At 47.2% G+C, this 13,156-nt stretch overlaps 7 protein-coding genes across 7 annotated transcripts; 2 read left to right on the top strand and 5 right to left on the bottom strand.

Annotated features, from left to right (window-relative positions):
• Positions 1-241: 241 nt before the first annotated feature.
• On the bottom strand, positions 242-1,412 carry DFJ58DRAFT_806111 (uncharacterized protein). The gene is made up of 3 exons (XM_041391154.1): positions 823-1,412; positions 415-767; positions 242-341 (listed from the first exon to the last, which is right to left on the bottom strand). The coding sequence occupies exons 1-2, from the start codon at positions 1,129-1,131 to the stop codon at positions 474-476; spliced, it is 603 nt and encodes a 200-aa protein (XP_041239922.1). The 5' UTR covers positions 1,132-1,412; the 3' UTR covers positions 242-341; positions 415-473.
• An 825-nt stretch (positions 1,413-2,237) lies between these two features.
• DFJ58DRAFT_54766 (mitochondrial carrier domain-containing protein) lies at positions 2,238-3,836 on the top strand. The gene is made up of 10 exons (XM_041380802.1): positions 2,238-2,404; positions 2,456-2,638; positions 2,697-2,825; positions 2,880-2,943; positions 2,998-3,168; positions 3,221-3,317; positions 3,367-3,435; positions 3,489-3,558; positions 3,614-3,677; positions 3,733-3,836. The coding sequence occupies exons 1-10, from the start codon at positions 2,365-2,367 to the stop codon at positions 3,779-3,781; spliced, it is 936 nt and encodes a 311-aa protein (XP_041239921.1). The 5' UTR covers positions 2,238-2,364; the 3' UTR covers positions 3,782-3,836.
• Positions 3,702-4,935, bottom strand: DFJ58DRAFT_855163 (RNase P subunit p29-like protein; the record flags this gene model as incomplete). The annotated part of the gene is made up of 5 exons (XM_041393887.1): positions 3,702-4,116; positions 4,173-4,274; positions 4,332-4,495; positions 4,549-4,806; positions 4,841-4,935. 5 exons carry the CDS (start codon positions 4,933-4,935, stop codon positions 3,884-3,886), a joined length of 852 nt encoding a protein of 283 aa, XP_041239920.1. The 3' UTR covers positions 3,702-3,883.
• A 188-nt stretch (positions 4,936-5,123) lies between these two features.
• On the bottom strand, positions 5,124-6,174 carry DFJ58DRAFT_806093 (Isochorismatase hydrolase). Its single transcript, XM_041391153.1, has one exon. It carries the CDS (start codon positions 6,048-6,050, stop codon positions 5,427-5,429), a length of 624 nt encoding a protein of 207 aa, XP_041239919.1. The 5' UTR covers positions 6,051-6,174; the 3' UTR covers positions 5,124-5,426.
• Positions 6,175-7,130: 956 nt separating this feature from the next.
• DFJ58DRAFT_806089 (thioredoxin-like protein) lies at positions 7,131-8,364 on the bottom strand. The gene is made up of 5 exons (XM_041391152.1): positions 8,248-8,364; positions 7,914-8,194; positions 7,787-7,861; positions 7,411-7,732; positions 7,131-7,353 (listed from the first exon to the last, which is right to left on the bottom strand). Exons 2-5 carry the CDS (start codon positions 8,094-8,096, stop codon positions 7,226-7,228), a joined length of 708 nt encoding a protein of 235 aa, XP_041239918.1. The 5' UTR covers positions 8,097-8,194; positions 8,248-8,364; the 3' UTR covers positions 7,131-7,225.
• On the bottom strand, positions 8,361-11,533 carry DFJ58DRAFT_855161 (SPOC like C-terminal domain-containing protein). Its single transcript, XM_041393886.1, has 19 exons — positions 11,343-11,533; positions 11,085-11,282; positions 10,914-11,031; positions 10,752-10,860; positions 10,595-10,697; positions 10,462-10,545; positions 10,231-10,412; positions 10,079-10,181; positions 9,893-10,027; positions 9,794-9,848; positions 9,654-9,742; positions 9,475-9,603; positions 9,311-9,419; positions 9,169-9,261; positions 9,005-9,111; positions 8,857-8,952; positions 8,746-8,805; positions 8,671-8,691; positions 8,361-8,619 (listed from the first exon to the last, which is right to left on the bottom strand). The coding sequence occupies exons 1-19, from the start codon at positions 11,406-11,408 to the stop codon at positions 8,533-8,535; spliced, it is 1,944 nt and encodes a 647-aa protein (XP_041239917.1). The 5' UTR covers positions 11,409-11,533; the 3' UTR covers positions 8,361-8,532.
• Positions 11,534-11,570: 37 nt separating this feature from the next.
• DFJ58DRAFT_54679 (uncharacterized protein) lies at positions 11,571-13,026 on the top strand. Its single transcript, XM_041380801.1, has 6 exons — positions 11,571-11,860; positions 11,910-12,035; positions 12,093-12,441; positions 12,512-12,705; positions 12,761-12,935; positions 12,984-13,026. Exons 1-5 carry the CDS (start codon positions 11,645-11,647, stop codon positions 12,779-12,781), a joined length of 906 nt encoding a protein of 301 aa, XP_041239916.1. The 5' UTR covers positions 11,571-11,644; the 3' UTR covers positions 12,782-12,935; positions 12,984-13,026.
• The last annotated feature ends 130 nt before the right edge of the window (positions 13,027-13,156 follow it).

The raw sequence follows: 13,156 nt of genomic DNA, 5'->3' as shown, positions 1-13,156 counted from the left end.
ATCATTTTCATCGTCAATATGACCACAAGCACTCTCGCCAGTAACATTATGCCTCGAAATTTTTGTTTCGTGGATGTACATATATTATTACATTTGTACTCTGCATGCGACCCCACATAGCATCTCTTCGTTCATACAATTATTTTTCATTTCGTTCATATTTTGTCGCACACTTTCGTTCGTTCAAATTTCCAGCCACTTTTTTCGGGGAGAGAACACACATTTTTATTGGAGTATATACACAACGCGGAATATTTTGTTATAAATTATTGTAATGGCGTCGAATCGATGGCAGTAGCCATTCCTGTCAATCTTGGCACGGCGAGCGGATTCTTCTGTCACTGGCACGACCAAACTGGTGGTAAGCCGCTGCAGCCAACGCGGCATTGCAAGGATGGAAACCTGCAGGCTCACCTCCGTCTGTTCGAAGCAGCTTGTCAAAGTTATCGTGGATATTATATTCGAGCATCATGTCATCGAACGGGTTGTCCACTAGCCTTTTTATGTTTTGAATAGTTTGTTCGGACATTCCTGAGTAATGCTGAACAATATTCCACATTGCAGCCCCGGAATGTACCTGCATAATCCAACTTGCAGGCCAGAATTAATGCGAACCGCAGAGAGATCCTTACTACCCGGTTCATGGTGAAAATACTGACGGCCCGTTTCAGGATGTGCGCTCCATTGAAGGTTATCGAACTGGCGGGTATGTGTACTCCATCCCAGAGATCTGAAATAACGCATCCATAACCGTCTTGTTGATTGACCTGTTGGAAGTTAACGCCAAAAGCCACTTTTATACCACATACTACTAGGACGTACATTGCTCCTAAATCCGCTACGTCGTTCGGGATTGGCATTTGCAAGGCTGTCATACAAGGTGGTGTCGTCAATAGTCAGCGTGGATTGACCAGAAACCAGGTCTGATAGCTGGTGAGATCCGGTTGCGACTACTAAGGGGGAAATCGCATTGATATCCGACCTGGCAGATATTAGCCTAATGATAAGTTTTAACTTACATAGCCATAAGAGATACATGAACCAAGTCTTCGCGAGGTTGACTTGTTCGCAGTTCTCTGGACACACGCAGATAGCCCAATCGCCACCGTTTTCGTGAGCATTTCTCAGCATCGAGTCTAGAACCCTGGATGGATCCACGTCGTGCACGCTTGGTGGAGGTTTGATCCACTTGTCTTATTTCGCCGCTGGCCGCTCTATTATCTGTCAAGTCTGCTCCGCATAAGTTACAGTGGATATCCCAGCGTTTTTCATAGTCATATACGTGTTCCCAGTGAAGCCGATGACAGAGTCAGGTTCGCTGGTGGTCTCGCTCAAGTCGCTTGTATTGCTCGCGTTTCGTGAATGAGGCATGTTAAAACAACGGTGGTAAGATCTCGTATACAAGGGCAAATTCAGAAGGGTCTGCCCTACAAAGTACTAAGCCCGCATGAGCCTGAAGGAACACCCCGGCAACAGCCGGACGGCTCCTGCTCACTAACCTCATCTTGTGCGTCTGAAGCTCAAAAACACCGTTATCTCTGCAGCTCCGGCCGAAAGGCATCGTTCAACCTTCTAATGCCTATCCGCCACGTGTTTGATGGTGGCGGCCAACCTTCGGAACTTGAGAAGCAGAGACACTGTTCAATGCTTTCAATGCGTTTGTTCACATAAAATCAACTTTTGCACCACATTATTCCGAACACAACCAGGTTGCGCTTCTGTAAAAGAATCAGGTCTGTCGTACATGCTTGAAGTCTAATCAGCAGCTGATTCATCACTAGAATTACGTGGCTGAATCACTGTATCAATATGCTGTGCGGCTGTTATCAACTGTCGGTGGCTTTCCAATGAACTTTGTCGGTCTGTTTGAATGATTGATATCCGTTAAAATAGTCAAGAGTCGATGACTCCCTCGAAATCACAATGACTAATATCTGTAAGAACCACTGGCACAAATGTTGTGGCGGCTTTGTGCCAGCCATCACTGCTAAATTTTGACTTGACCATGGATTTGGAACGGTCAAACCGAATATCATGGCGGATGACATCGTCGCTCCGAGTTGGCGGCAATCTGGAGACCTGGGCCATTCATTACATTTCACGTGAATTTAATGCCTTTGAATGCGGCTGTAAATTTGTAAGTGACACTGAAGCCACTTTTTCATTATCTGGACAGATAGATATTAATCCATAAACAGCCAGCTCGGGTGGATGCGGAATACGACGTTGGTATGAACACTGCCCTCTTGTAGCTCATACGCAGTACTCTCCGTAACTTTCCTTCCACCCTGACCTATAAGAGCACGCCGTGGAGTTAATGAAGTATTATCAGTTGTATTAGTCTTGAGAAGTACTTCTGTCAAAATGACCAGCACAAAACCCACCGACGCCACCGCTTTCTTTGGTATGCCGTTCTCGCTGATGACTCAACGCCCTCACTAACTTGACCAATCAGTCGATTTCATGATGGGAGGTACCGCAGCTGCTATATCGAAGACTGCAGCCGCTCCCATTGAACGCATCAAACTCCTTATACAGAATCAGGGAGCTATGATTGCTTCTGGAAGGCTCGACCATCCCTACAAGGGCATCGCTGACTGCTTCAAGCGGACCGTCTCGGAAGAAGGGGCCATCAGCTGTGCGCTGTAAACTTCTTAGTACAGCCGTTCATGATATTCATCCTCAAATGGGAATAGTGTGGAGGGGTAATGGGACGAATGTGCTCAGATACTTCCCTACGCAGGCCCTAAATTTTGCATTCAAGGATAGCTTTAAACAAATGTTTGGTTTCAAAAAATCAGAACAATTCGGTTTATGGGTTCTTGGTGTGTAAAATGTTCCTTTGTATTTTTGAATAAATGGCCGAAACGAGTTGTCAGGAAACATCGCCAGTGGAGCAGCCGCTGGAGCATCTTCCTCTGTCTTCGTGTATTCACTTGATTAGTACGTCCATGACGTTGTGGAATGCAAATAGGCATTGACACCATAATGATGCAGCGCCCGCACACGATTATCTGCTGACGGCAGGAGTTCCGCTAAAGGAGGCGAACGCCAATTTTCCGGTTTGATCGACGTATACAGGCAGACCATCCGTTCCGACGGGATTCTTGGCTTGTACAGAGGATTCGTGCCCAGTGTGGTTGGCATCTGCGTGTATCGAGGTCTCTAGTGCGTTCACAATTCTTACTCCGGCATAAATATTTAATGATGCTTTGAACAGCTTTGGAGGGTATGACACAATTAGAGACACGTTCCTAGTAGGAAATTTGCGCGGTAATTTTGTTGCATCTTTTGCTGTGGGTTGGGTGTGCACGACGGTGAGTCGACAGGTGTATGGCTACAATGACCTTGAACATAAGTCTCCAGGGAGCGGCATTGGCTGCATACCCACTTGACACCATCAGGAGACGGATGATGATGACAACCGGGGAAAAGGTAGACCATCTTGCTTGTATGCTGAGCACGCCTCGACCGACTAATGGGTGTAGGTACAATACAGATCCTTTATTGAGGCTGGAAGGCATATCATGGCCAAAGAGGGTGTAAGGTCGTTGTTCGGTAGGTCAAGTGCGCTGAAGGGATGCAATTAACGGCCTGACACGCACGATGAAAGCTGGGGCAGGTGCAAATATCCTTCGTGGTGTGGCCGGGGCGGGTGTGCTATCTTTGTACGACAAGTATGGTTGTCCTAGTACATTCACTTGCTATCTCTAACTCCAAATGCTTCTGTAGATTCCAGGAACTCGCTTGGGGAAAGGTATACCGAGCTGGATCTGGTTGACATTATATCAGAGGACGTGCGATGCAGTAGGAATGCGGCGAAACAGTTATCGTAGTTGAGAAGACGCTTATCAGGCACCAATGTCTTCGACCCTAGAGTAATTTATAACTCAATTGTTTCCTTTGCCTTGAACTTCCGGCCTGCACGATCTGCAGATCGAAAACAGAATTGATTGCCATACAGATCGAAAGCGATATGCGGAGCATCCAAGACAGTTCTGGATCGTTGAGCACTAAGCGCAGAACTGACAGCTTCAGCTGGCTCGAATTGCGTTTGGAGCAACGTAGAGTATAAGGGAACTGCCAGCGTGAAGATTGAGTTCCGTTTTGGTATCACTGAATTTTAGCGTTACAACTACATTGAAAGGGGAGAAATGGGAGTACTTATTCACGTTTGAGTTGATCTTTGCGAGTGATTACTTTGAAAGCGTTCTCAGTTTCGTGGATCACGATACCAGACAGGCCGACTAAACAAGGATTCTTGCTCTGACGAACTGGAAAGTGAATAGAACATGTGAGTATATGAGCAAATAACGACTGGACTTGAATACCTGTTAATAGAGAACCGTGGATGTCGGCCTTCACTAGCTTCGGGTGCATTGATGATGCATTAGGCATTGCTTCTGCGACTGGAACGGAAGATGGAAGCGAGAGCCCAAAGAGTTCAGACATGTATCCCATCCATAACTGATGGAGTGGGAGGAATAGATCAAATCTGCAGATGGATGGTCAGCAGACAAGCACAGCGCTCAAATTCTCAATGATCACTTTTCTGCCCCATTCTCAAGCTTCCAGAGGCCTTTTGCGTCTGTGGGTCTCCGTCCCAGCGCAGCAGTTTTTCTCTTCTTCCTTTCCGATTCCCTTCTTGCTTTCTTTGCGTCGTGTGCTTTCTGTGCGTTACTGGCGCGAGTAGGATTTTCTAGGACGATGTGCCTATTCTTAACACGGTTTGTGTATATTCCCTGTGGGTCTCCTGATTGGGTGAGTGAAGCCTGGATATATGTGGGCGTGAAAGGTGTGTCGGTGCTGAGCTTCACTCGCTGATTCTGAGACTAAGCACTTTAGGTCAATCCAACACAGCCTTGGATTGAGAGATGAAAACACCGTTTGGAGAGCCAGCGGCTTGTATGGATCAACTTGGTTTAACAAGGACATGATAATGGACTCGAACGCCTGGTAATGAAAACTTATCGAGGAGTCACTACGTGGAAGGTGGTTAGCTGGAGGTTAAATTGTGAACTATAGCAAGCTGCTAGCGCGACAACTCGTAGTACGTATACGCAGCTGAGTTCAAATCCTACTCACCGCTGTGGTGGCTGTCACTGGTCGACGATCGAGGGCAAGTGGTTATCCGATACTCACGTGACATCTAGTTATCATAAACTTTTCTAAGTAACAAGGTAATATCGGTACCAAATATATGACTAACATGCCCACTACAGGGTCACCATCCAAACCATCGTATCAGCCAAAACAGGAACCAATATCCAACGGAGTAAAGCTTCAAGTTATTGTGAGTAATCAGTTCTCCTCGTTTAAGTACAACGAGGCGTGGACCAGAGAAAAACTCACATCACAAATACCATGATGGCCAGAAAGGAACGAATTGGAAGGAAGTTCTCAGCGATCACCCTCGCAAATGCGCGTCACCGGTCGCTGAACAAGTGCGGCACATCCGACATACACAGCAGGTTGACCCCAGCTTCCTCCAACTCCGCCTCTATTTCCAACTCCACATCATGGGCGATTGTAACCATGCCTCCATTCCACACTTCAATGCGATCGTAGGTTGCGTGTGCTTCATTGATCAATATGACAGTGTTTCCTCTAGCCAAGGCTGCGCTACAAGTAGCACGGACACAGTAATCGCTTTGCATGCCGACAACTATGAGTTCAGCGTCGCGTGGAATAAGTTCTGGGAGTTTTGTTCCAGCAAATGCGTTGTTTTTCAACTTGTCGACAACGAACTCGTGCTCAAGTGGTGGAAAAACGAGCTGCCAGCCGGGGGAGTTCGGTGCGTCTGGATCACCTGACTCTCCGGAGTTGCGGATATGAATGATGCGAGGTGGAAGCTTTGCAGCGCGAGCACGGTCAAGAATGTGTTCAATGTTCCGATAAACAGTCTCAGAAGAGGGGACGCCGCCTTTAGTTGGGCTGCTGAGCATACAAACTTGCAGGTCCAGGAGTAAGAGGACACGGCAAGTAAGGGCTGGAGGGCTTTGAGGACTCGGATGCGGGCTGTGATGACTGTCAATGGGGTGACGGGTCATGACATGTAATGAGAACGAGAAAGCCACGGACAATCCCAAGGCAATCCGATCCTTTATATATACACCGACCGCAAGCCGGGTGAAAGCCTTAGGCCTTGAGGCGACAGGGCTGGGATGAATTCGCACATGAGTAACTATCGCATAATAATATTTGCCTCTATTTATCAATCAAGAATTATTGACCGCGTGACGTCACGCGACCGTCTCAATTACATACACAAATTATTCGCATCCTAATTCACCTTAGCTGGACCCAGGTGCTTTCAGAAAAATTATACGACATTTTCTATGTGTATCACTAATTTTTCTATACGACTGGTTCCACAGCTATCATCAGGTAACCAGGGTCCGAAGCCTCTTCGATGACGAACGTGCCTCGAGGAAGAAGGATGCTTAATTATGATAACAGTGCTCCACTTGTTGACCTTGACCATCTTGGTAGGTTATCATTACCACACCGATTGGAAAGGGACTGAGTGAGTGCCGTAATCAAATGCTCTCACATGCTGAGGAGCCCCACACTCGGCGTAGACCGGCGATTCTAACGGAGGATGACTGAAGTATCGATCCTTTCGTTTCTCTGTTCGGTGATCTATCTTGTCCCCACAAAAAATTGCGATCACTTTTCATTTTTTACAGGCCGGGACAATTCTGCAGAGCTAATGATATAAAACACGTGGCCATATAGACTGACGGATGACATGGCTTCGCTAAGGTCCCAGTGACGAATTGTCCATCGCATGCTTGCGGTACCAAATGATCTTAAACGGTGAATTGTTTGAGGGACCCGTCCAGGAACCAAAATTATTTCGGGCAAGGCATAAGCACATTGATTAGACCGAGGAGATTGAGCGCAACGGGCGGCGATGTGCGGGCGAGGAGACATGTTTCATAATAGCTTGTGCTCATACTCTCCGACGTGCAGGGATCGTTTACCGAACTGTTCACTAGATAAGCGATCTTCTCCCGGCAGCTCCACCCCTGTTGTGAGAACAATCATCCAAGTATGAGAAGCTCACTCACATGTCTGATGAGTCTTTGGTGATTCGAATTCAATGCATGTGTAGATTGTAAACTCTCTTCAAATCAAATTATTACCATTTCTGTCGCATGAGTATCGATAATCATCTGCTCAAGAGTTAGATTTTTATCAACAGTACACATCGGTGGCAGAATCAAGTAGAGAAAACCTCTTCGAACTCCCCCGACTCCTTCATTTCCTTCACTACATCCAATCCTCCCACGAATTCGCCTTTTACCATGAACTGTGGGAAGGTGGGCCAATCGTTCACTTTCTTCAGACCTGACCGGGAATCAAAGATCAATTGAATGATATCCCTCAAAACCTGCGTAAACTCACCTTGTCGCACACTCTCGTCACTGAGAATGTCAAAGTGGGTGAATGCAACTTTTTTCTCCCTCAACAACGCCACGGCAGTCCTGGAAAATCCACACCGAGGCGTGTCTGGCTCCCCTTTCATGAATAGGACCACTGCGCTTTGATTCATGATATTGCGCATACGAGCTTCTAACTGTTCTTCCGTCTCGGAAGATAGAGGAGGGGCAGGAGGTTGAGATGTCGTTGACTGGGGAGCTGCAGACTTGTTTCCCAAGTGCTTTGTGATCGTTTCTTTAAGCTGGGTCGCATCTCCGCCTTCGATTCGGGCAAGTAAAGCATGACCCTTTGACGTTCGCTTAGTCACATTCAGGGAAGAAGAGATTTGTGGAATACTCACCTGGATAACTAAGCATGTCGGAACGGAGTTGATGTCAAAGGAGTCTGTTATATCTGCTTGCTCTTCTGCCTCTACCTGGTATTATGTTGTCAATCATATGGTGCCTGATCAGGTCCCCGGTACTTGCCCTGAGTGCGAGCAGTTTTGGATACGCCTTCGCTAGCCCTTCCACAACCTGGTTCATTTGTACACATGGCTCAGCCCAGGACGTCCAGAAGTAGATTAGTGATATACGTTTGAGATCCTTCGAGAGCAGCTCTTGAAATTGTGGTGTATTCGGGATGTCAACGAGATTCTCGAGTGTGGACATAGTGTTATCCAATTAATGCGATGGTAGTGGTTCAGTGAACAAATAAGAGCGTTACGCGTGAAAAGCGAGGATGAGCTGGCTATCGATTGAGTCGACCACTACGTTGTCGTCCTGTGAGATAATAAAATTGTTAATTATTGAGAGTGCTGACTGATTAGTTTGTCTAAGATGGCGTTATCGGTGCTAACTCGGGCCGTGGCATTCAACGCTATTCAAGGGCCCTCTTGAGGGCACACTCATCGAAGAGACAAACAGCAAGTCGCAATCAAGTCGCGTCATGTATGCATACGAGGATATTACGTAGCTGAGTACAAGTACAAGTACGGGAATATAGGCATTTAACAGTAATTTTCTAGAAAGCTTGATTCAATCATAACACAGATGCACAACTGCAAATAACAAAGAAAGGCGACTTCCTTACGTGATCGCTCAGTACTCAGTGAGCATCCAGCCAATCATCAACGCGTTCAATTAGCTCAGCCTTTTTTCCCGACACTGGTTGGCTCTTGCTCTTGAGAAAGTCCTAGGAGGAAATGAGTGGGATGAAGCTTGATCGCGGACAGCCAAATAATACCTTAAGCTGATCCACACGGAGCTGCAGCAATGTTGAGATCAGGCACTGCATCGGATCCTTATTCGAAGTACCCACCTTGGCCAAGGCACCAGCCTCGTGTTTACTGCGGATTTCCGCCTCGTCAACTGACACGTCCTGCGTAGTCTGATCAGCAGACAGTCTCATCACACCAACAGGTGCACGTACAGCCTTCCTTTTGGATCCTGTGGTCACAGGCACGATATTCGCGGATTCGTCGGTCAAAAGAGCCCTTTTCCACTGCTTCATAAGATTCCCAGCGCGCTGATGCAAAATTAGATTGGAGAACGCATACCTGTGAATGGAATCCACGCACCTTGTGAATCATATCATATTTGGGACGCGTAAGATCCTCGAAGGCTTCCGGATCAAACTCTTCACGGAAGGCACTTGCTTGCAGCTGGGCATTGTGATATGCAAGGGCTGTAAGCACAGGTCAAGTTTATTATAGCCAATGTCTCGGAAGGAACTTTGACTGACCGGGGTTAGGATTGGAATCCGGTGGATATGCTCCGTCCTTAACACAGAGCTTGTCAATCCAAACCCTTGCGGCGTCCTTTAGCTCATCCGGCGCTATGCGGCAGTTTAGCTGTAGGTTAGAATCCGATACATCTTGGCACACCTCGGAACGCTGTCTCCAACGGTGCTGCCCTAATATCATCGGCAAATGGCAAAGGGATGAGATGAAACCCTGCAGGTTCGTTCCACCCCCCCTCTTCGCAACTTTCCGCCTAGTCAGGGAGAGGCACAATTGGCGCACGATAAATAATAAAATATGAAGCTTACTTGCGGAAGCATTGCGCAGAAAACGGGAGCAGCGTTACGTCTTGTGAGTGCCAGGACGAGACCAATCTTCTTCTTCTCTATCATTTTCTTCAGGAGAGCGGCGAATGTGCGTTTGCTTCCCGAGTATTTCTGCATTGCACAGTCATTTCGAGACAAGCTAAAACAATAAGCAAACGCACTAGTTCGTCGGGATAGATAAATACAGAGTGTTTGACATTGTCCTCGAAAGCCAGTTCTGTACGTTTCTTGAAACCAAGTAGCTTGATGCCTATTGGTTTTTATGTGAGAAACAACTCTGAGACTGATATCCACAACGCACTTGGTTCAAGGTCCAGGGTGCGGAAAGACCTGACCTCATCTGCAGTATAAAAGGGCTACGCAAGGTTAGCACTAAAGCAAGAGAACCAAGGACACATACTCTTTTCCCCAATGGAACAGCTCGGCAAACAGTATCAGCTCCTTCGCCTTCGTCATCGCTGACACCTTCAGCAGGGGCGGCACCGAGAGCCATCCCATAGACCATTTCGGCTTTGTCCACTTCCGCTTGTTGGTCCTGTCATCAGAATGATTAACGCTAGCACACGATACCAAATTAATGCAGCACCTCGTCCACGTACACCGTACGACTGTTGGCTACTTCCATGCGATCGCCGAGGTCGACGAAGTACTTGTAAGTCCCTTTCCTCTGTTCTGTGACCAGCCCGTAACTGCAGCAAGTATGTTAAAGTCCAGTAAACTGACAGGAGAATCACTGACCCTTTGATACTAATCACAAATCCGTCCGCTAGTTGGAAAGGAATGCTGAAGATGGCGCGTTTCGGCGACTCATGAAAACGCATTTGAGACAGAAGATCATCGATACGCGTGATAGATATGGATTCAGGAAGAATGCCAGTGTCTTCGTCTTCCTCATTCAATACGTTTGGCAACAAAACGGACTTCGGAAACCATTAGCCAACCATGAGAACTAGTGCAGATGCTTCTCACCGAGTAAAATTTGGACGGCTCGAATGGCTTCTCAGGAGTGGCGATGAAGAATGGTTCAATTTGAACCCCTGATTCTGTCAAATCCTTATAACTCGAATTAGCCATCCGTGCACTTTCATGGAGATAGACGTACTAGAAGGGTGGTTCGAGCAGAGGTGACGAGTTGCTTGCTTCCTGGGTGTGGATTGTCATCATCTGTGATCAAAAAAATGCGTTTTGAAGCTGTCTTCGGTGCTCTGAATGAACAGGATAAGTGACGATACTTGTTCGCTAGACTGCGTCATGTTCACCCGTCACGCAAAACCCAGTTGCAGCTCGTGAATACATCACCCATGGGCATTTTCTTTCCTGTCAGTGGAGGAAACGTGGATTTGAGTAGATCCGGATCTTCTCGAGCAGCTTGGAGCACAACGTTGAGTTTCAAGCGTTACACGACGTTCAACATGACAAACCATCCAGCAGTTGAATAAGTTCTTGAATGGCTGGGGCACTTATGAGCGTAATAGGCTGATAAACGAAGGAGTTCTTCTTGATTTCTGTAGCGTGATTTTTTGCCTCAGAAGTGCGAGTCTTCCATGACCAATTGTGAACAAAGGCTCGATGTAGTACAGCGCAAACCTCACTGTATTGAATAGCACGATGCCAACAGAATCATTTGGGCCTACTATAACTTTCTTTTTCTGAATCTGCATGGCTGCCTCGAGGGCAGTGAACAGGTGAGATGTTTTGACATCCTCGTAATTAGGGTCATCTCGAAGTTCATGCATGGACTCTGAGCAATCAATGCAAAAGAGGATAACATCACGCTTCCCCTCGAAAAACTAGGATATATTTGCGTGAGCCTTCTGGATGATGGTCCCAACTTGGCAGGAAGCACTCACTGCGGCGTCCTGTAGCTCCTGTTCTTCTTCTTCGTCAATGATGTTCCAGTCGTCGAATGGAGGCATTTTAAGGTGGATAGAGTTGGCTTCTGTAGAAAGCGCTTTTGTGCAGGTCGCAGTTCCGAGTCAATGTGGTTGGGGTCAACCGTTAGGAGCTTGGAGCGTCGCGTTAAGGGTGATGAGAACGTGGCAAAATGTCAGGTGAGGAACGCGTATTACGTAAGAGATGCGTGATTGCGGCAGCGCATTGTGTACGATGGCAAGAACGACGTACACTGCCGAGTCTACCGTACACTATCGATATGCCACTGAACTCACAAACTAGGCTTTTGCCATTGAGACAGATTGAGCTGCCCATTTTGCAAGTCCTTCCGGAACTGAAAATCCGAACTGATCAAGATCTGGATGTCTGGAAATCCACCAAGGGATATGCAGATTATTTGTTGTTCCTCCACCGGCTGAGTGAAGCAGTGGTTGACTACACGCTTCCACTTGTGAACCCCCCGAAACAGAGCCAGGTCCGCAATTATGATTGCGCCATCACAATTTGATTTATCGAGTTCACAGGAGATCGACCGAATACTTGTTCTCCTGGATACCTTGAGCAACTGGATTGATGAAATCCCGCCCCTTCAGACTCCTCAGCGCTTTGGTAATCTTGCGTTTCGTACATGGGGTGCTCGCTTAGAGGAGGCGAGTCGCATCGGATATGCGTGACAACAGTGTCTCACTGCAATGACGATATTCCAGCGTTCTGATGAACTTCTATCAAAATTGCTTGGCGAAAAATTCGCCTCCGCTTCTCCGTATCTGAAGCCTTACTTGCTCACGTCGTTTGGATCGTTCCTGAGGATGGACTACGGGACCGGTCATGAATCATCATTCGCTATCTTCCTTCTTTGCCTGACCCTCGTACGATTTTTACAACCTGACCCAGATGAAGAACGACATTTGGTCCTCAGCGTTTTCGTACGCTATCTCCAACTGTGCTGGAAGCTCCAGGATGTCTACAGGTTGGAGCCTGCAGGGAGCCATGGCGTTTGGGGACTCGACGATTATACCTTCCTTGGATATATCTTTGGAAGCGGACAGTTACGAAGTATGATAATCCACTTTCTTATTTAGTCCATTTGTCTAATTTTGTTTTCATGTGACTTCTTACCACACAGATCAGACGGATATTACTGTAGCTTCCGTCTTAAACCCCCCGCTTCCTCAAAGCAACCTATACTTCATGTCCATTATGCGGATTCATCAGGTCAAACATGGACCGTTTTACGAACACTCGTCTCAGCTTCACTCAATCGCCGTTGGAGTTCCAAATTGGGGGAAAGTTCACAATGGATTGTTTAAGATGTATGAGGTGATGACCCTTCATTCTCCACGTCGGACCTTCTCATTAAATTATACTCAGGCAGAAGTTCTGGGCAAGAGGGTAGTAGTCCAGCATCTACCCCTGGGCGGTCTGATGGAATGGGATACCCACGTCGATCTACGTCACGCGCCGTCAATGTCGCACAACGCACCTGCCACTGCGGATGCCCGTGCTCCTTGGGCGCATCCTCGCTAGTGATTAAGAATTTTATCCGACAGGTTATACAAAGTATTTTTCTGCAATCTCTCCTCACCAATGTCAAGTAGATGCGGGATATATGGCGGTCCGCGTCCCTATCACCTTTACGGAATATCCTGAGAGAGAGACTCAATTGTTTCGTTGATTTCGCTTGGCCCTGGCGTCATGGAATGTTCCGGTCTGTCTGTCACACTTTCCGGCCAAAGGAGTGTTCGAGTCGCGAATATATGACGGAGATCTT

Source organism: Suillus subalutaceus, assembly GCF_016647625.1.
Source record: "Suillus subalutaceus strain FC151 chromosome Unknown DFJ58scaffold_116, whole genome shotgun sequence".
Classification (NCBI taxonomy): domain Eukaryota; kingdom Fungi; phylum Basidiomycota; class Agaricomycetes; order Boletales; family Suillaceae; genus Suillus; species Suillus subalutaceus.
This window is presented reverse-complemented; position numbering and strand designations above follow the sequence as displayed.